The sequence below is a fragment of the Micropterus salmoides genome, unplaced genomic scaffold (assembly GCF_014851395.1).
Source record: "Micropterus salmoides isolate LMB-PRFRI ecotype aquatic unplaced genomic scaffold, ASM1485139v1 Ms_hic_scaffold_11, whole genome shotgun sequence".
Lineage (NCBI taxonomy): Eukaryota > Metazoa > Chordata > Actinopteri > Centrarchiformes > Centrarchidae > Micropterus > Micropterus salmoides.
The window spans coordinates 11100388-11122543 of NW_024040152.1; the positions used below are offsets into that span (position 1 = coordinate 11100388).

Consider the following 22156-nt stretch of genomic DNA (forward strand, 5'->3'; position numbering starts at 1 on the left):
TTAAAATCTGTGGATGTTTATATTAAAGTAGGTGTGGGCTTGACATTATGACAAGCCTTAATACTCCACGCCTTAGTCAAACACATTGACTGGAGAGAAGCTTGCAAATTAAAACCCTGACAAAAGAGGAACCACTTCCTATGACAAGTGAGGGGGGTCCAACCATTTTCTGTTTTTCTGCTTTCCTTGTTATTTAGCATTTTTGCGTTTCTCTTTTCTCTCTCACAGTCACATACCTGCAGTCATGTCTCTCTGTAATATAACGTACACACACACACACACACACACACACACACACACACACACACACACACACACGGCAAAAAAGAAATTAAAAAATCCTGTTAGTGGAGGAACAGACTGTACTAGACTGTGACTCATTGAACTGTGTGGAGGAAGGATTAAGGAACAACTGTTGTGTCACAGAAGCTCCCAGCTGAGAGGTGTGTGAAGGCCTGAGAGAGTCCCTCAGGCTAAACTTGTCTTTTCTTCAGCGGCAGGAAGTGGGATATGGCAGTGTGTGTCAGGGAAGGGTGTGTCTGTGCTGCAGCTTCTAGGTCTGTTTTAGCGTATATCATCACATCACAACACATAGTAATAGTTACAACCTCATGACAATTTCTTGGTGCTTCACCTGTTGCGTCATCTGGGTGCACTGGGCACGTGGGAAAGAAAAGTTTTGGGGATTGCCAAAATGGAACATTTTATCAAGATGTTTTCTTGGGAATGTACCACCTTTTAGTTTATTTTTCATTACGTTTGTTGAGGAGAGACTGTCCTGTTTTCTTTGGTTCCAGTTAGAAGAACTTTTACTCAGACACACAAAAAGAATATTATGTCAGAAACAGTATTTATTTAACTTTTTAAGAGTTTTTTTTAAATCTTCACAGTCCATTTTTAAGCATATGATACCCATTTGATACATGTGCTGACAATATATTAAAATTCAAAGTCCTAGAATTTGTGCTACTGTAAAACTACTTTTTCCAGGAATGGAATTTGGTAATTGTTGTCACCTTAATAAATGTGTAACATACAGTGATTCAGTCATTAACATGGTAGGCATGACTTGAAAATTTCTGATAAAAAGCCATACTTCTTTAAACCTTGGGGGCAACGGAAAAAAGCTCAATACACAACATTGACACATCATAAACCTTTAAGATGATATGTCAAACATTTTAGCAAACATTTCTCATTATATCCAGCAGCTTACAAGAAACGTTATCATTCATTTGGAGTTGTGTTTCTGGCCACCTGCTGAATGTTTTTGGTCTTTAACACCCGCTGGGAGAAATATTTGTGTCTTTAGCTTCTAAATGTTCCACTATGTTCATGGACTAGTCGTTAATTTTATCTGCTCCGTGTTCGGTTCTCTGCAGGCAGTGTACTGTGGATTTGTCAGATCTTTTTGGCTGAAAACAGCTGCCTACTGCTGCTGGAAATAAGGTTGATGAGAGTGGTGAGACTGAACATAAAAAATAAAGTTGCTGTAAAACCAAATGGGTGATAATTCTCTGTGGGTTTGTCACTGAGCAACTTGTTTAATTTTACAGATTTACTTGATCCATTGGTAATATAGATATAAACAAAATATAGATTCAGACAGTTAGATTTAAAATGGAGACAGAATAGAAACTGTCTTATATAAATCTGCTTCTTAAAATGTGTGTCATACTAAAGTTATGGCTTGAATAAAAGCTACAATTTATCAACTCACAATAGCAGATTTACTTCTGCACCTCCTTTTTTCTGTCTGTTACTACAGAAATGACACCATGGATGAATTTTGCCTCTTAGACATCACAGTGCCCTTTCACCACCATAACAGGTTATTTTTACATAAACTGTTTGTCACAGTAACAAGCATAAATGATCCCATAGCAGCCAAAAGCCAGTCATTCTGTCCCATTTAGCATCTGGGAAGTTTGCCTTGACAGAGCCTGGGCTGTATGTATTTGTTTGCTTTCTTCCTCTTCCTCTCTCCCTCTGTTTCATTGACCATGGTCACATTCTTCGGAGGTCTCAGTGTTTTCCAAAGGTTAGCACCGTGTGGTGGTTGGACCCCGGCCAGATCTAAACTGCAGTTGGACTGCAACTAAGTGACTCGGACTGGTTGTGGCGGGTTTTATGGGTTGGCATCGTTTGAAACCAGGCCAACGATAATGATGGAGAATCAGCGGTCAAGTGGTTGCAGGTGGTTAGGGAGAATTTAGATTTCTGTTGAAGCAGTTCTCTTTTGACATTCTGCAGTTGTCTGTCCCTCCATGGTGTTTCAGGGGACACTGGACACAGTTTGTTTTGTTTCCAGTAGTTTTTCTCACAATATGTGTAAGGCTACATTCACCAAACTGCTGGTTACGTCCTAAGAGTTTTACTTATTGTTGTGTCTCTCTAATCATCAATGGCTTTTTCCCTTAATCTGAACATTCCAGCACAGCTGTTAGGGTGCATACCTTGTTTTTAACCTCTTATTCATGTGGTTCCAACTAAAATTAAACACTGCAACAAAATCTAGCTTTTAGCTGATTTAACTGATTTAATAAACATCAAATCTGTTTTTCATGTGAAACCAAAATAGGGAAATTGGAACTCTTTCTGCTTTGGTGTTAACAGAACCTGTCTGGCACACAGCTCTCATGCACTTCTGTGAACTCTATCAGTGAAAACAAACAAACAAAAAAATCATATGGCTTCAGCTTCTCATTATTCAGATTTAGTTTATTGTATGTCTGTCTCCATGTATTTTCCCTTGTTAGTCAGCCCCCTCTTCATCAGACTGTGGGGGCACGTGGCTGGCAGCAGGAGTGTGTCTGAATTCCCTGAAAGGGGAGACGTGACCTCAGGTTTCCTGTGAGGGGATGGCCAGGTGCTGTGGTGTTATTGTGAGGGGTGCAGGACTTCCTCCATGGATGCTTTGTTGGTAAACGTCTGAAACTTGATCCTTTTAGCTAGGGCCCCTGTGGGAGGTAATATGCCCCCCTCACAATCCAGTCATCTTGCCTTGCTCTATTTCCCTCTTTTCTTTCTCCCACTCTGTACACTCTCTGCCACAGTGTCCCCTCCATGTGAGATTTTATGTAAAGAGAACATAAACTTTATATAGGTGGCTAAGGAGTGTAAAAGGTAATGCTAATGAGGTAATTACATTCTTCTAGGGTTACAATTACAGGTCTAAACCTAGCACTTACCTGCTACTCTCAAAGGAAATGCAGTTTTCAAAGGAAATACCACATTGTGAGCACAGAACTGCAAATGCCTCGTAACTACAAACTTACAAGTTTAGTACAGACTAGTCCCATGCCACCTTTCACTTGGTTTTCTCCATTTTGCCTTATCTGTCTGTTATGTTTATTACACAGTGAATTAATGGCAACCCCTCTACCTTATCTATGTTTCTTTTACACTGTCTCGCATGAAACAGATGTTGTTTGGGTGCAGGAATCCTGTCGATTCACATTCTGCCATGTTATGAACTTGTACTGAGGAAACGTGTGAGTCATCTGTGACTCTTTCCCTGCACCCTTGCCTGAAGGTAGGAGGGTATGGTCATTCTCCAACAGACGTGTATAAATTAACAGGTTTTGATAAAAGAATGCTATGATGCAAAACATGCAACGGTTACCAACTACCCTGTCTTGGTTCGCTCATGGTAACTGGACTTCCTAAGAACTCCCTCACCTATGCTGTGGGTTGAAAGACTGTTTGTGTAAAATGATATATAATTGCTTAATGTTACTGTTTGCCCAATACATTGGCACCCAGAAAAGACGTTATGGCAAAACAGTAAATTTCACACAGGGAATATATGTTGCAAAAGTCCATAAATAATCATGACAGCTGGATAAAACTGGCCTCCAAAACCAACTAAGCCAGTCCCATCAAGTAGCAAGGAGAAGTGAGGATTGAGAGGGAAGCACATATTTAAAGTCTGTGGACAAATTGCTGTGGTTTTTAGTAATGTGATGTATATTGTGATTTCGTTTAACTAATGGTTACATTGGGCTGTGGCTAATGGCTGAATCATAGGATAACCTATGGTTAATGGAGGCACTGGAGGAGAAGAATGTTGGGTGAGGAACAGTTATTTCGCCTGATAGATCTCTGCTAAAAGAGATGACAAAGTAAAGAACCAAGGTTTACATTTTATACTGTAACACCACATATTCATATCTTGGATAAGAGAGTAATGTTCTGGATAATATTGAGGCAATCGCTGGTCCACTGACCTATAATTATCATGGCTTCTGTCAGAAGTGGATCTCTATTAAATTGCTATATGCTTTTCCCTTTCGTAGACTTAGGAAAGAATTTAATACTACATCTTTGATGCTGACTGACACCCTTACCAAGATCAAGTCTACAACAATTTAACAGCAACCGTCTGCCTGAAGGTATAATTGTAGAATATAGATATAGAAGTGATAGAGTGGTTTTATTTCTGTGAGAGTAGCAATGTCGTGCCTTCCCATTGGATGATCTTGCACACTGGCTTAATTGTACAATAATTTGAGACCAAAAGGCAATGTACTCCTTAACCATGCAATGAGACACAGCAGGCCTCACAAAGCAAAAACAACAGAGGCTGAAAATGTCACCTTTCAAAACACTGTAAACCCAGAGAGAGTATTTCTTCACAGCAACATGCTAGCTTTGTTCTCATAACAGATGTCTTGGAGAAGTAATTTAGCCTTGGCTCTGTATATGTGCGTTGTTTGTTCCACCATGCCATTGCTGTACCCCCACGTTCACCCCCTGCTGCTGTGGTAGTTGTGTCTTTATATGGCTAGTAACTTCTGTTTGCCACAATGCCAACTGCATTAGTGTTGATTGCTTCCCAAACACGTAATAGCTTGCCTCCCATATCAGACAGTGACATCATGGCAGACGAAGTGCAATTGTGAGAGTGTGGGTGTATGGCAAGGTGTCTGTGTTGAGAATGTTCTCATATTTATTCAAATGTGTGCAAATGTTCTTTGTGTTGCACAACTGTCTCCCAGGGATAAACCAGAAGGACCTGACTTGTTGGACTGCATGAAAATCTGTTACTTGTTCAGATTAGATGTGTATTATCTTGTCACTGATAAATACAAGACTGTTTATTTGGAGTGCAGCTGTGAGCTAGAGCATTCCCCTCGCTGAAAGTAAACACTGTTAAAAAGCCTGCTGTGCATGATGGAGCTAGTGAGTGATCAAGAATGTGACTCCTTACCCAGAATGTCTTACACCATCTCTCTCTCATCATCTTTCTTTCTCTCTATGTCTTTTTTTCTCTCTAGTATTTACAGGCACAGGCATACAGACTTTGTCTCACCCTCTCACTTTCGTCTCTGTGGCTCTGTTGGAGAGACAATAGTTTCTACAGAGTAGACAGGTTGAGACAAGCCAGACTTGCTACATACACCGAGGTGTGGATTTATGTCAGTCACAGAGAGAAGAGTGCGCTTGGCACTGTTAGGGCACACTTTGGAACTAATTTGCAAAGCTGTCAAATTTGCATTGAAGACGAGTAGGAAGGATGTTTGTGGGCCTCCTTTGCTTCCCTGTGTTCTCTCACCTTCATGTAATACTGACCAGCCCTCGTACCGTACCTTGGAGGAGCCATAAATGGCAGAAAGTGTTCTTGGTAGGCTTTAAACGGACATCAGCTTTTCAATGAGCAGATGACAGTGATTAACAGCAAAGAAAAGTGACAGAGAGCTGAGGAGGGATTTCTTGGCCTTTTCAGTTGAAATTAAGAAAGGGTATGAAAGGACGAGATAGAGAGAGGAGTGGCCTGAGCACACTGTTATTGCCTGTGGGCGCATCTGTCAACGGGCTGTCACAGAAAAGCATAATTGAAGACAAATGCAAGTCCCTACTGTGTATAGTTTACTCTGTGTGTACCACCTCTCAATCTTGGAAAAGTTTCTATTAGTGTGCAGAAACTATTTATCCTTATCACAACAAATGTACACAAGAGAAAGAACATGTTGTGACTCCCCGAACCATCCGGCATCAGCTCTTATTCACCTTATGTAATTAAAGCTCTTTAAAGTGGTGCAGTGAGATTATTACAGTTAAGTACTGCTTTGTTTGACAGCATATTCACAACCAGCAGATCATATGGAGCTCGGGATGTTTGTAGTAATCGGACATAACTCAGTCCAGAGGGAGATCACTGCATTTACATTCAACACAATTAATAAATGATTCAAAGACATCCAGCGCAAGAGAACACCTTTGCTGTTTTTGTTGTTGTTGTTTTGACCGTTATTTAGTATAATCATCTGGTGTTGGTAGACCCCCAAAGATATAAAAGTCATCAGTTTTTTTTGAAACTCCAAAAGTCCTCTCCTGCATTTTCCGAGATATTTCTACTATGTATATACATCTTAAATATATGAAGCTAGACAGTCTTATAATCCATATATTTCCCTGAAATTGAACATAGAAAACTCGACTCTTTTGAATTTACTAAGGCTGTAAGTTAGCATGAATTAAGAAAACAATAATCATTTTTATTTTTACATAGTGTTTTTAGCTACATTAAGTATTTAAGAAATGCAGTCATGTGATGCTTCCATTCTCTGGTGCGGTTTTCGCCACAGTTCACAGAGATTACAAAAACACATCAATAATCATAAATTAACTTTATTACATATGAAAAAAACTTCAAACCATACTGTCTCGTCTCTCTTCCACAGCTGTAAAATAGGATAGATGGCTTCACACAAGTGCACTTGATGCTGTGCATGCGGTTCAGAAATGCATGCACAGATGATACAGTGAAGAAGAACAGTGACTTGGTGTGCCTTTGAAGGAATTTTATTTTATTTGATGGGGGAAAATTACAGATGTCTGGACCTTATTGTCGTCCATGGTAATTTCAGCCTTAGAAATATATTTTTGTGTCTATGGAAAAATCTTCTGGAATATTACTTAAGAACTTCACTCTGCACTTAATAAAGTCATCTGTCAGGTGTGATGTTGGAGATTATGTGACAGATACAGACCCCCATCATTACAACTGGCAGCTTGATGTAGTGTATATATCTTAGGCATTTAGGCAAACCACCTACAGGGATGGCTGCATAAGCAGCAGCAAAGTGCAACCGGTCTACATGTAGGCGCAATATAATAGGAACTAAACTGTTACATGCAGACCCAATGAGAAGCATGGTAGGATGCTCGGGCATTAAGATACAATCAAAAGAGATTTTCAGATAGACCAGAAGAACTCTCAATTTTAAATATAATAAGAAGAGGTGACATTTGTCATCTCATGAGGGAAAGAGAATTCAGATTTTGTTAGATTTTCATGCCAGGCATTAATTTAAACTAGCTCAGAGCTAGGATGCAAGAAACCTGTTAACACCAGGTGTAAATAGGGTCTTAGAGTTTCTACCTCACTGAACACTGCTCAAAACAGTACATTCTGTTTACTCCAATCCTCTCAAGAGTCTGGCAAACATAACTAAGTTGTTTTCTTCTTTACTTTTCCTAAGGTCCACCATACGTTTGCAATTCTGTCAGTGCTTTAATGGGCCTAAACATTCAGCTTCAAACAGAACCACATCCAGTGTTGGCAATGGAAATTAGATCAATGGGTAAAATGGGGGCCAGACGGTGAGCAAAGCACAGCAGAGGGCCAGTGACACAAGCACCATGACTTCACTGTGGAAGTATTCAACCCCCCTTAAAAACCCCCATCCCTGATCCCATTGCACGCTTTCTCAACAGTGGTGAGTGGAAACTGTTTAAGGTTGAATGATTGCCGAAGAAAAAATGGAAGAAAAACTATCCTATAGTATGAGAAGTTTGTATGATGATGGTCATTGGTCACACTGTATCATGCTTGTGGTGACCTGTTACAGGAGTATTACAGTGCCTCTGCACAGCACAGTGTTTTGGTGCCGTGTTGCTTTTAACATTCATCTACCAACCACTGGATTCTGTCCAATTATCATGGCAGAGCCATATATCCTGTTAAGTTACACAACGTGTGACACACATTTACACGTCGCTTGATCAATGAAGAATCTGTGGAGCCGTGGCGGGAACCTTGTGCTAGCGTCTCATTTTGTTTGTGTCTGTTTTGTGTTCAGCACTGTTCCCACACCTCTCGAAGCCAAGAATACTCCTATATAATAAAGCAGAAGCAGGATAAAAGCAGAATGAGGTCAGACAAGAGTCGGACGAGTGTGGTTAATAGACTGAAAGAGATAGACAGGTCTGCTTGGGATGCAACATAATTCAGCCACGCTATCAGTGTTTACCAAAGCACCTGTTTTCACGTTGTCTCTCCATTTAACAACTGGAGCTGCAACTTTGCATTTTATCACTGATAATGAATTAGGTGGGGAAGATGAATGGTGTTTTGCATGGCTGCATGATAAAGAGATCCCGGTGTGTGACACTGTGAGATAAGGACCTGACGGATTGCAGCTCTGTTCTGGCAAAGTCGAGAAACTAGCTATAGGATTTCTGAACTTATAGCTCTTCTTGAGACTTAAATGAACATCAGATAAATCCATTGTCTACCAAAGGGAGTATTGCTTTTTGATACGAATGCTAATCGGTTTTAGGTGAGTACATGTTTACATCTACCACTACCACTCCACCACTCTCCTATTCTTCTGCTATGATTGATTTCCCCATGGCCTGCTCACTGCTAGGTTACCACACAATCAAATTCAACCATCCTGGCAGTGTGGGTGGATGAAGAAGCTCAAAACACATATGAAAGGCTAGTAACTCATAAAGGCGCAAGGTCTGAACCTAGACTAGAGGACAGCAGAGAGAAAGAGAAAAAGGGTAGGTGGGTGAGCGACTGGGGGACTTGGAGAGTGGAGGGTGGGGGCAGTTCTAGGATGCATGGCAGCATGATTTATGGACACCTTTTGAAGTGAGCTCATTCCAGCCACACTGCCTGCCTGCTGCATTTCAGAGCAGGGCATTCTCCTGGCGGTATGGCGAGGGGGATAAATGACCCTTAGGTGACTAACCTCCACTAGTGTACAACACATATGCGCTTCCTGATTATGTAGCAATTCATCAGTGTGTGAGTGTTATTCACTCCTCAGTATCCTACTTAGAGGTCAAAGCAAACAGGGAGAGTGACAAAGAAGAAAATAAGGTGGTCCCTCTCTGGGATCATAAAAATTGGGTCAAGAGAGATATGTTAATACAGAGTGCAGCTAGTTTCCTTTTTTGCTGCAGAGTTCCTAATTATCAGGGGGGAATGTATAGTATATCCTGTAGAGACTGAATGGAAACTTATTTTTATCATCCTTTGCAGTTTGCATCTCTCTTTCCAGTAGTCTCACCAATGATGACATCATTGTTTGAATAAGTAAATGTTCCGTCTTCTGGTCTGCTGGTGAGGATTGACAACTAAGGAGGGTGGCTTGGTCAGTCCAGGAGTGTCAGGATGGTTTGAATTCATCATCTATTTGATGCTTTTGGATTGTTAAAACCAAGATCTTCCAACTTTGTTTGAACCTCATTTAAAAAATATATCAAATAATTTGATCTTATCAGCTTCATATATGTTAGAAAAAAAGCTGGGGACTGTGAATATCAGCAGTAATTACAGTCGACGGGAAGTCCCCACAAAGATTTAAATAAACTACTCACCGTTTCTGCTCTTCCTGCACAAGTCACCCATTTTCCCCCAGTTTGGCTGCTGTGTTTATTATTTTTGTTTGATCCCTCTATCTACCCTCAGCTTTGTGTGTTCACATCTGCATACTGCAGATGGTATGTGACTACTCCTGGACGTGGCTGCAGGTGTGTCTGTGTCTCTGTGACTTTGTCTTTCGGCAGGACTGTGTCAGTGTGTTTAGACATAATACGCCTGTGTTTCATTGGGACTATGTGTTTGCAAATGTGTGTGACCGTCTTTCTGAGAAGTCCCAGAAATGTCTCTGTTTGGGGGAACAGGAAGGAGCCCAGTGTGTGTGCATACTGACTTATACTCCTCATTGTTATAAACCCCACACTGGTAAAAGGGGTTGTTGCCCAGTAAGAAATTAACCCGCATTTGGTTCTCACAGCACATACCAGAGTAAAGGAAGAAGACATTATGTTTTTATGACCGGAAAATGGTGCACAGGGATAGTTCAGAGGTCAACACACATTATCACATCTATTTTTAGATCTTTGGTTTTATGCTGAAGGATTTTATTGTGTGGTGATTTGAAACACATATAATAGCATACATTTAACTGTATGCACTGGTGAATTGTCAAATTTATTTCAGGCAAGTTTGGCCTGCTTTTGTAACATCTACATTACAGCCTCTACTGTAGAAACAGTTAGGAAGTCTAAATCTCCCTGAATGGTCTAAGTTTGGAACATATTAACATAGTATCTGAGTTCCCCGATGGGTTCAATATTTTTTATGGCACAAAACGTCAATTTTCACATTGCCACAGCATCCCTAATAAAACGCTGGGTTGTGCCCTCAGTCAGTACTGCGCAGGATGAAACTAAACATCACTGCCAAGAGGTTTATGGTCCTGGGGAATGAGGGCACTGTTTACACGTTGCCAGGGAGATGTCCCCGAGAAGGGAAAAATGGCAGCATATACTGGAAATGACTTCTTAGACATTCATCCCAGTCGTTTCACATTTGGCAGTCCTCCCTCAGTTTTCTGAGGCAACGCAATGCTTTTTTTTCTTCATATGAAACCATCTTCTCAGGGTTATGGAGTCAGGGAGAGAAGTGAGTATTTTGTTCTGTTGGGGTTTTTGGGAGATAACTGGTGCAGCTGTTGTCAAGAATGCAGTTTGTTCAAACTGCTTATAATGTATAATACATATGAAAGCCCTCTGCACCTGGTGATTGGAAACACCTGCTTATAACAACATTCTGAATATTCATGTTAGGGGATGTTGGGATGTACGCTTAAAAAATATCCTTATTCTCTGGGCATTAACCTCAGGGTCAGGTGCCATCACTGCAGCCACGAGCCACAAGTCTGAATGAGTTATAAATAATTGCTAGCAGTTGTGGGTGTGTACTGCACAGTTGTGTGTGGTGTGCTTAGATTGCTAAGTGTGCAGCCTGTGAAACCTTAGCACAGCTCCTTGATGTCCTGGCTAGTAGCACTGACTCAGCAACATTAGGAGACCACCTGGGAATGACCAGTCGGTAGGAGCCATTTTGTGGCTTTTGGTTCACAGTTAGCCTTGGTGTTCAATCCCTGTGGGTTACTAATAGTGACGAAGCTTGTATGTACACAGCAGTGGTCAGGACACGTTAAAGTCAAAATGACGATCCAGTCATTATCATCTTCTTTACTGGGTTTTCTGGACTTTTTATTTATGTTGAATTAGTAGATTTGAAATTATATAGACTATATATACTATACAACTGTATAACAAATTAATCTTGTAAGTATGAATTTGAAACTGTTTCAGACCATACTGTAACTAGAATTAATTATATTTGCATTCAAAGAGCAAAGGTAATCATTTCGGCTAAAAAGGCAGGATATAAGGTTTTTATAATTCTTCCCTCCACTACGGATGGTACACCTTGCTCACATTTTTGAAAATTTAAAATAATATATATATATAATATATGTGTATGAGATAGAATCTCAAGTCCTATTTCTTTATTTGAGTTTTTTTATCTGTCTTACCATAAAACGAGAGTTAAATTCCCAATTTTCCACAGACAAAGCACAGCAATAACCGATAGACAACGGACAGCATTTGGTCTTATATCAAGCCTACAAAGCTGAACAACACACACTTTTATCATAATTGAACAATTAGGACATAGCCATAGCAGAAAGTCAAGAAAAAGAGAAAAGTTTTGGACTTATTGTCTATCATATCAAAAGCCAACAAAGTGAAAGCATCCTCAGTATCTTCTATGATCAGATTTTATGGTCTAAAACTCCAGAGCAACAGTTCAAAGGCACGTGCCTCAAATCCACATCAGGGCTGTGTAAATCAAAACAGGCCAAATTGACCCCTAAATCTCTCAGCTACGACAGTTTAAAGAAGATTGTTTTATTTATAGTAGCAGTAAAGAAGTATTTTTCCACTGTGGTGACTTGCGAGACATTTGCTGTGTCTGCCTGTCCTGTATCAAGGGCACAAACACAGACAAAGGTTGATATTTCTGTTTTGTCACTGAAGATCAGAAGGGCTGTCTGTGTTCCCACTCTGGAGGTTGGTCTTGTGAAAACATCCTCTCCAGGGGCTCACAAACCAAAAACTGAGTCACCCAGCTTGCAAGTGAAAGTACCCTGACCTCACTATGCATACTTCTCATTCTGCTCAGATTTGAGTGGAGACTGGGTTGTGTTCACGTGTTCACAAGTACAGTATGTGTGCAAGACAGGGTGCTTTCAAACTGATTACATTTATTCGAACAATATGCAGGTCCACAGTCCTCAGCAAAACAAAATAGGTGTTAAAACTGAGTTGGGTCTCCACTAAACAGTGAAGGCTTCAGATTTCAAAGGGATGCCCTATCCCATGGATCACAGGGTAGAGAATGACAGGGAGGATGTGAAGATATCAGGACAGTGACTAAGATAACCATTTTTGGGCACAAATCTGCCCTGGGAAACTTAGCCATGTTTGTTCAAAGAGAAATAATATACTCTTCCTGTCATACGGCTGTGCAGAGGCCTTAGAACAACCCTACTCAACCTATTTATTTTATAACCAGAGGCCACACCAGTGAGACCCCCAGAAAATGTAACTTTTATCCTGTGTCCACCTTTCTCAGTTTTCCATTTACTATATACAGAATCCTTATCTGTGTGACGGTCCAATTTTCTTCATTAGGCATCAGCTTTTAATCCTTTTGTTGAATTGTTTATCACACATTCTCTTTAACTCCATTGTTTCTGCATTCCTTACCTTTCTCTCCTATCCTATCCAAAGATCAACTAGCAGACTGTCAAGAATTTTTTTTCTTGCTTGCTTTCCAGATTTGCTTTCTCTTTTCTCACTCTCGCTCCAGTTTTCCCTCTGCCATCTAAACATTTACCGGCAAATACCAGCACACAGAGAGAAAAAAGACAACCTTTCTTGCATTCTCCAGGCAGTGACTCTCCAAAACCTCCACTGGCACACAGGAGTTGACTGCATAGTTTCCTCAATGCAAACCAGATGTGAAGCACTAATGTATGGCAGCATTTTTTTTTTCAAAGAAAGACAAATGTAGGCCAAAAATGTAGTCTTTTGACCATCCGCACACAGTGATATAAAAATAAATTCAGATTCATTTATAAGTTCCAAACTTTCCCTCATGGTTGTTGGGACAGTACTGTATGATTTAGAATAATTGCGATGTTATTGTTTGGTGATGATGGAGTATTGTGGAAAATTGGGATTGAGACTGGCTTGTAGAAGGGGACAGTTGAGATGTGACAATTTCAGCTGCGCTTTGTCATCCATATGCACTTGGAGTCCTCCTTGCTAGCACGTCCTCAAGTCTGGGTGTGCCAAGTGAGTGTCGGATTATGACAAATTTATGTTTTAAGTATAACTAAACATACGTCAGTGCAGGCTTGTGCTGTGCTTTTGTTTATCTTTTGTACACACTTAAATCATCATATCAAATCCTTTTAATAATTGAGTCCAGAAGGTTTGACGTACAGTTCTTTCAGGCCAGCTGCTATTCACTCAGAGCTCTCCTCTAATGCTGCTGTGTGTGCTACACAACAGAATCAAGGCTAATATTAAAAGACATCAACACTTGCATGGTCATTAAAGGTTGCCAAGAAGGGACAAATTACAAAGGCCATGGTGACATTTTCTGCTGCAGGTACTCATTTTCCTCCTTTCTGTTTATGATGTTGGCTTTCATTTGAGCCCTCTGTCGCCTCCCACTCTACACCAGACGGTGTTTAAATGCTCAGGGTCAATAACAGGTTTGCGTTCCAGTGTCTGGTCCTGCACCCTATACTCTATCGTGAAGTCTGACCCAGGCTCTCACAGAGGAGCAGGATAAGGTGATCCCGCACCAACCCCCACCCCTACTCCCCTCCGCCCTGCAGTAGCTTTCTCATTGATGTTGTTTAAAGTAAATGAAACTGCTCTCAGTAGCTTCCTGCTTACAGCCTCATGTAGTGTCCTGAGAATGTGGGTGGCTCAGGTTCTCCTCAAATGCAAGACAGAGAGATGACAACACTAATAGTAGAGCCACTGGTTGTTTACCAACAGCATCTTAACAGTAGCTGAGTACCGACCCCATCCTGTAAACTTTGATGACTGCAGATTGCTCACGGTCTTAAATGTCATGATGATGATTGCAGTTTTGGTTTTCTGGCTTAGATTGTTGTGATCATTGTCACAACTACATTAAACAGCATGGTTCTTTAACAAACTGCCATTTTAGTAGATTTTTAAAATAAATTAATGAATTCAAAGTAAACAAAATTCTTTCTTGACGTGATAATTAATTATTTCCATAACCAGTACTCGTAAGCTTGTTTAAAAAAGCACATCTGTTTATGAATGGGGCTGCAGCATTATCTCTCCTTCATGAGCAATTTCCTCCTCTTCCTGTGATAAGATTCATTGCCTCTGTGTGTCCTTTAGATTACTGCACATTTATTTGAAAGCCAGCAGGAGCAACACTCCAAACATTTGACAGTTACACAAAAAATATATTTCCAAATATATTTGTCCAACTCTTGCGTTGTTTTATTGTAACCTTAATGGTTCTGACCACTTTTAGTCATGTTGATGTAATTTAGCTTGTGTGGAGTGACTAGGCTCACAGAATATGTGGATCTGCAAGCTTCTCTTAAAGGACCTGACCTCGGTTTTTAGTCCCTTAAAGAAAAACACGAACGTAATCCATCTGACGTTGTATCATAAACATAAGTTCTGAACCATTAAAAAGTTCTTGTGCAATTCATGCCTTTTTGCATTAGTCACCAAATGGAAAGTCTTCAATGGTCATAAGGCGCTGGAATAAATAAGATCAGACGACATCTCCATCAGGCTTCTTTCAAGTGGCCACTGGACTGAGACACAAATTAACTTTTCTGAAGTGTTCTTTTGACATTGTGCTTTATTTTTGATATGCTCAACCAGGCCCTCAAATGATATACTTAAGTGTCCAGTGCTGTACTTTTTCTCCATCTCATATCCAGCCAAGAGCCTTACTGTGTTTGGAAGATGTCCATGCAACAGACAGAGGGCTATGTGATGGTATGTGTTTATCCAAATGCAGCCATTTCACATTTCCTCTAATTTGATTTAAGACTTGTCATATGTTTAAGTTCCTGCTCCAGTGTTCATTTGCCTCTAAATGTGACTTTCTGCAACTTTTTTTCTTTCTTCTTTTTCTTGTCCCACTGTTTAATTTCTCCTCCATTCCTTCATCACTCTCTCTGGGACCTGTGTAAAAGGGAACTATGTGTACTTTAAGGGGACCTGTTCAACAACACAGTCCTTCCTCTAATGTCTGAGTCTATTTGCTGCCAAAAGATCAGACAGTTAAAGGTGACTAAGTGGCTTTCATAGCCGCTACTTTGTTAAAGTAAATAAGACCTTACTACGCACAGTAAAATCCACACTTGTTAAAGTGTCCACTTGGACATAAAAGCACAGCAGTCACAATGGACCTATAAACCCAGACCTAACAAATAGAGCAGTTGCACTGGTATTGAAGGGTTTCTTAATTGTATTGCCTGCAGATCTCATACGACATAATAGCCACAACTTCTGTACAGTTTCCCACTTGGCAATAAACTAAACCGTTTTTAAAATTGTCAGACTGATCTTATTTCCACCAATGGTCATGATGTCTTATCAGGGTGGATACAATTGTACTTCCTCACAAAGTTTTTTTTTAATGTAGGAGATATGGCATTCCCACATTGCCCCTGCAACATCATAATTTTTGTTATAAAGGAGAAAAAACAGACTAAGCTGTTGAATGACAAAAACGACAGCTGACATTAACTTCATAGACTCATGGAAAATCCTTAGGGCTTAATTTCATTGAAGCATATATTACAAAACTGAAAACCATATAAAATCATCCTTGCATGCCATGGAAATAGTTTGTACTTACTTACTACTTTAACCTAGAGTTAGATTTCATGTTTTCTGTTTACCTTCTGGGAACAAAGTAATTTACTGTATATGGAGCTGTTGCTTGAAGATCAGTTATATAACAAATGAAGATTTAAGGTACTGTATATACGTAGTATGTCCAGTAGAGATTAAACTGAGATTAAGATTCAATTTGCAGAATATGTTTTGTACAAACATATTTGAATAATTGATTTAAGTAGGTGTATTAAGGATGAAAGTATGAAAACTCAAAACAGAAGTAATCCATGATCTCAGGAATAATTTTCTTTAAGCCATTGAGCAAGATGTATGTATGAGTGCACCATGAATATTTACACTGCTGCTTTGTATTTATACTGTACATGATGCGTCGTGGTCCGTACACGTATACTGTTAAGTACTGAACACCCGCTGACTAATGTATATAATTATATAATCGGTGTGATTTCACTGTGGTGTGCTCTTGTCCTGTGGCCATATTTTAATTATTAGCCCGCCTTAAGCAGCACTGATTCTCACACACACACAAACAACCCTCATGAACATTTTCTGTACATTTTAGACCATATACATTTTTTACAGTTTTCTTATCCTCTAGTGTAAAGTAGAACTTAATGGCAGTGAGAGACATTGGAGAAGAAGACATTTTGTTGTTATGTTGTCATTTTGCCTGTGCATTACACAGCCATCTGTCATCTGCCCTCTGCGGTCAAGATGATACCCTTCCTCTGTTGATGTAACATGATGTCAAGTGCTTTGTCTAGCCCTAGTAAAACAGATATTTTACAAGCAGATTCTTCTAATGCACAGGGGGAAGGGGGAGAACTGGCACTCTTGTTCTCAGCAGGCTATGCTGACTGTTCATTTGGAATCAACCAGAGCGTAAGCAAAGTTTGGGCTGGGGATTAACAGGCCTGCCTGTGGGACTGGACTGGACTGGGTCTGCTAGTCCTTCAGTAACCAACCATGACTATGTTGCCCGGCAACAGCATATCGTCTGCTTGATTGCTTTGGTCGGTTGGTCTGTGGTGTCTCACAGCTGGCCCTGAACTTCACCCATCTTGTGCCAATCAGGGAGGGTTGTGATGACTAGTAGAATGTAGCCTTGGCATTCCTCTGCTATCTTATAGATGCATGTGTGAAAACAAATGAAAAGTCTAAATGCCTGTTTGCCGCCCCGGGAAGATTCAAGGTTCATCACAACCCACACTATTAAGTTAGCAGTGCAAAAGTATTCAGATCTTTTACTTAATCAAATATAGTAGTACCACAGTGTAGAAATACTTTGTTATAAATAAATGTCATGCATTAAAAATACAAGTACAAAAATAGCATTAGCATCAAAATATACTTAAAGTATAAAAAGTAAAAGTACTCATTATACAGAGTGGCCCAATTAATAATAAAGTATATTATATTAATGAATGATAATTACTGAGGCCTTCATATGTACATGACTTCAATGTTGGAGCTGGTAATGGTTTGGCTTAATTGTTGGAGCTAATCCTTTGCACCAAGCTCTTTAGCTTGACTAACTGTTGCTGTCTTTACGTACAGTTTAATATTGGCATATTAATTTAGATCTGCAATGAAACATGTATTTCATAGGCTTTCGGTTACTAAAAGGTAATACATTTTCCTGCCATTCAGAATTGAATATTTTCAGTGGCCATGGTATAAAGTCAAAGTAAGGAATGAACAACACACTGACGATTTTAGACTCATTAAGCCTTTGTGGTGGGGTTAAAAATGTTGTCCTTCGGGAAAGGCCATTCTGTCATTAAATTTAAATGAGACTTGGGAACATGTGCCAAGACATTTTTGTAGCATTATAGATTATATGCTCACCTGTGCTTAATTTTGGCTTGACGTTGGTGTAAGCACAGAATGTCCAGAAATCATAGGGTTTGTCTTCAGGGGAGTATGAGCTTACTTTGCCAGTTCCATGACATCTGAGCAAACTTCACCTGCATCAGAACAAGCCAGTAAATGGACCTTGAGTTGAGATTGTGAGATTGTTTTATCAACAATATTCACAGCAAATATATCCATCTGTTTTGGCAATACCTTGTTTTTGACAGACTAATCGACTGACCAATCAGAATGTCATTGTAATGTCCTTCATCCATCCGACTATAGCCTCGCACAGGTTAAGAAAACCAGATAGTGACATTTCTGTAGTCATTCATATAGACCCATATAGCTGCATTTAATATATATTTTAGTCTCTCTCCAATGAACTACTTCTGGATCATTATAGAGAATGGAATCCACTTTTGCCTATATTAAACAGAGATCCCTACTTTGTGCTGCAATAACAATATTTCTGGACCATTGTGCTGTGTGGAGTCAGTGATTTCCTTGAAGCCCACACTTTTCCCAGGGGGCTACATTCAGTCACAGATCTGGTATTTGGGAATGTTATTAACCCAGAGTGGGGTTCTTAGTCACTGGGTCCTGGACATGAAGGAGATCGACTTTGCCGGGAAGTTAGCAGTAGTAGATACAAAGCCCTGTGAGAAATGGCCTGTGGCCTGGAGTCCATTGTGACCCAGATCCTTCTCTTCTCTTCTCTTCTCTTCTCTTCAATTCGGGATAGTTGGTTTTGGGTCAGCAATTTTTACAATCACGTCTTCCTCCATAACACAAAAAGGGTCAGTACACTGACGTCATGCCCCTCTCTGTGAGAGCCTGTGCCATCAGGAGTTCATTTCAGTGTTTGGCAACTCAAACACTGATACTCAAAGTGAATCTCTCTGAAATGGAAACACTCAAAACATGGAGGTCAAAACAAACCCATATGCTGATTTCTATAGTAATACATATTTATGTATCAGGCTTTGGAATCTTTACAATTGTGTGTAATGATCCCATCTGTGCTTTAGCGAGTTCTCTGTTTCTCAATCTTAACCTGATTTCGGGCAAACAAGTTATTCTTGCTCAAAAACACACCTCTCTGAAGACTACAGTATAACAACACTAAAAACAGAACAATGCAACCAGGAACACCCTCCATCTCCATCTCAGGTACATAACATACTGTATAAATCGCTACCTATCTGAAAAAGTACTTTCCACAGCCTTTTAGTACGTGGATATGTGGATGATACATATTTGGGGAGGGTGATAAACAGCTGCCTGATTTGCTTTGGAAATGAAAGCTGACATCAGACGTCATAGCTTGGCTTTCTGGCTTTGTGAATCATGCCTCGTCTCGCTCTCTTACCTGGCAAGCAAAGGCAGCACATACCTACCTGGCACTGCAGATAACATTAAGGTCACAGTGCTCATTTTCAGCTCCATACTCTGCTGATCTAATCTTGACCTTGTGGTTATGTGGGCTGATGACAACGTCGCTGAAATTTTCTGACGGATGGTGTGTCAAATGTACAGAAATTGATGTTAAAACTTGCAACAAACGACTTGCAAGTTCAGCACCTTGCAGTACGTTACACAGGCCAACCACAGCTGCTTATTCTGATATTTTGCCATGAACTCCAGATGGATGCTATATTATGAGACATCAGATACTAAAGATATATCCATTCAGTCAAGAGATAGCAAGATATGGCAGTCCAGTGGTGTCAGCCAGTGTATACACATGGCTGCAGGGCTGTCGAGCATTTACACTTTCTAATGTGTATCTTAAGATCATCAAAGGGGGCTGAGAGTTTCTCTCCAATTTGGGGAAGTGGTGTTGTGTTAGCAAAAAGCCTGTCACTGGGTTAAATATGAGGACCGTGAGCAGGTGAGGTCTGTTGGATCTTGACTTTATCACCCTGACTCATAAAGAGCGTTTGTCTGGCAAAGGGCTGCGACAGATGAAACATGAGAGTCTGGGACAAATGTTTTCTTTGATGATGGATCTTGTGTGATTTGGCTTTTAGTCTTTGTTCCTTTTTCTGTCACCCTGTGTTTTAGTGTGTGAGTGTGTGTTTGTGTGTGTGTGTGTTTGCATGCCCTCTATGTGTTCTGTGTATATGCTGTTTGTGCACTTGCATAGGGGGATTTTGTGCATGTGTGTGTGGGTGTAAGACAGGCAGCACATGGCCAGTTTGAAGTTTGACTGATTATCATAGCAGAGGTGATTATTATTACTGGGTGGTGGGAATGAATAGCCAGCAGTGCACTCTGCCAGAGGGAGCTGTATCACTTATCACTGGGCTTTCCTCCAGCCATGCCGTAATGTTTTGGCAACCTGATATTGTTGCCATAATGCTCTCACAGTGTTATTCTGTCACTTTGTTGTGTGCTCAGTCATTATTAAGGGGCCTATTGCACAGTGAAAATCATGTACAGTATACCCCTGTATCTGTATATGCGTGTTGATGCTGAAGGGAAGATGCTTGTTAGGTAGTCATGTTCAAACAGCTTCAAGCGTTGATGATTTTGACACACAAACTCTCACAAACCCCTCTCTTCATGGGGTTGTTGGTAGTCCACGCTCTGCTCACAAATAGATTAATGCCTCATAAATATTTGCAGGTGTGTGATGTGTGAGCTTCACATGCAAGGGGACACTATTTTGTTCCCACTTAGTCAAGAGAGAGATTGCTCAGTTTGCATTGGGGCTTTAATCTTTAGGTTGCAGATTTTATGCAGTTGACAGCGACAGGAACAAGTTTGGTAGTTACTGAGAGAAAGCAAAGTGACAGCTGAGAGAAAGCAAAGTGACAGCTCCCCTCTTGTCCCCACCCTCTGCCTCAACCACACTTTCATCACACTGCAATAAAAGTTAATAGGCATTTTGTCCTGCCTCTCTTGCTGCTCTCTCTCTCACTCTTTTTCTCCGTCTCTCTTTCTTTTTCCACTTGCTCCCACTTGCACTACTTGTTTAGTTTGAGCTCAGCTTCATCGTTGGTATAAGCCGAAGTCTTAACAGCACAAATATTGGCAAAGAACTGCTGTACCGGAAAAGGTGACAGAATCATTCCTTAACCTTCTCCCTCCTTTTCTTCTCCTCCCCTATTGGCTTAGCCCTCTGTTGTCTGTCTCATCTCTTTTGGATTTGTTGGTAGTTGTTATTTTTTTCAAATGTTGCTGACCCAAGTGCCTCCCTTCTGTGTTCCAGGCTTACAGAAAATTACAATGGCTGACCGTTTTGACTGTGACAACTGCAAGGAGTCTTTGTATGGCCGCAAGTACATCCAGTCAGATGACAGTCCCTACTGCATCCCCTGTTACGACAGCCTGTTCTCAAACACGTGTGATGAGTGCAAAGAGCTGATTGGCCATGACGCAAGGGTAAAGCATCTATTCTGATATGATCAGATATGCAGTCATCTATCTGCTGCACAACATGAGCAGTACATACAGAATTTCAATTGCAAAATAATTTTTAGATTTGAGTAAAAGAAAAAAAAACACAACCTAAATATTTCTGGTAAAATGTATTGTCTGTAATACATGCACTGGAATGAACCCCACCTTAGTCTTTCTACACTGTGAGCCACATATTAACAGATTTGACAAAAATAAAGCACAGCAAACATCTATGCTAATAAGATTTAAGCTATTTTTTTACCATGTTTTGACATTGCCTTGGATAGCTAAAACAGAAGTTATGTCATGTTAATGATGCATAATTCATGTCAAATGAGGCATGTCCTATATTATGTGTGGAAAGACATAGTAAAGGCTAATTTAACATGCAATTATACAGGCAATTTCCGCTAAGTCCACATAAGCCAACGGGCTAATTTTGTCTAAGATTGTAAAAATGCAGCATGAGAGAATGTCTCCCTCTTGCCCACAATTAAAATTTAATCTTTCCTTAATGGAAAACACCAACAAGAAGTGGATCATTTGAAGATGACACGTGCTACTTAGTGGAGTTACAGAATGGGGCATGCCATGGTGCTTAGTAGTTTGCTTAGCTAAGAAGGCAAATGAGTTATCAACATGCAGTGGACGATAAATAATGCCAGCATTTTCATGGCTCAGTGCCCTCAAGACACTCAATTCAACATCCTTGTGAGACCTGTTTTAAACAGTACACACACAAGGTACAGTATGTACATGTACACAGAGTAACCACATACTCGTTACTGCCTATGCAGACATTACACGGGGCAGTTTGACCCAATCCAACTCTCCACTCTGCTCCTGTTGTAAC

The 22156-nt window shown here is 40.3% G+C and overlaps 1 protein-coding gene across 1 annotated transcript in view; it reads left to right on the plus strand.

Annotated features, from left to right (window-relative positions):
* The window catches only part of fhl3a (four and a half LIM domains 3a), a 28683-nt gene that overhangs the window by 740 nt on the left and 5787 nt on the right, over nt 1-22156 (plus strand). The window contains exon 2 of the mRNA XM_038710862.1: nt 21113-21285. Within this exon, the coding sequence (XP_038566790.1) occupies nt 21130-21285 (156 nt within the window). The 5' untranslated portion in view covers nt 21113-21129. The remainder of the gene's footprint in view (nt 1-21112; nt 21286-22156) is intronic.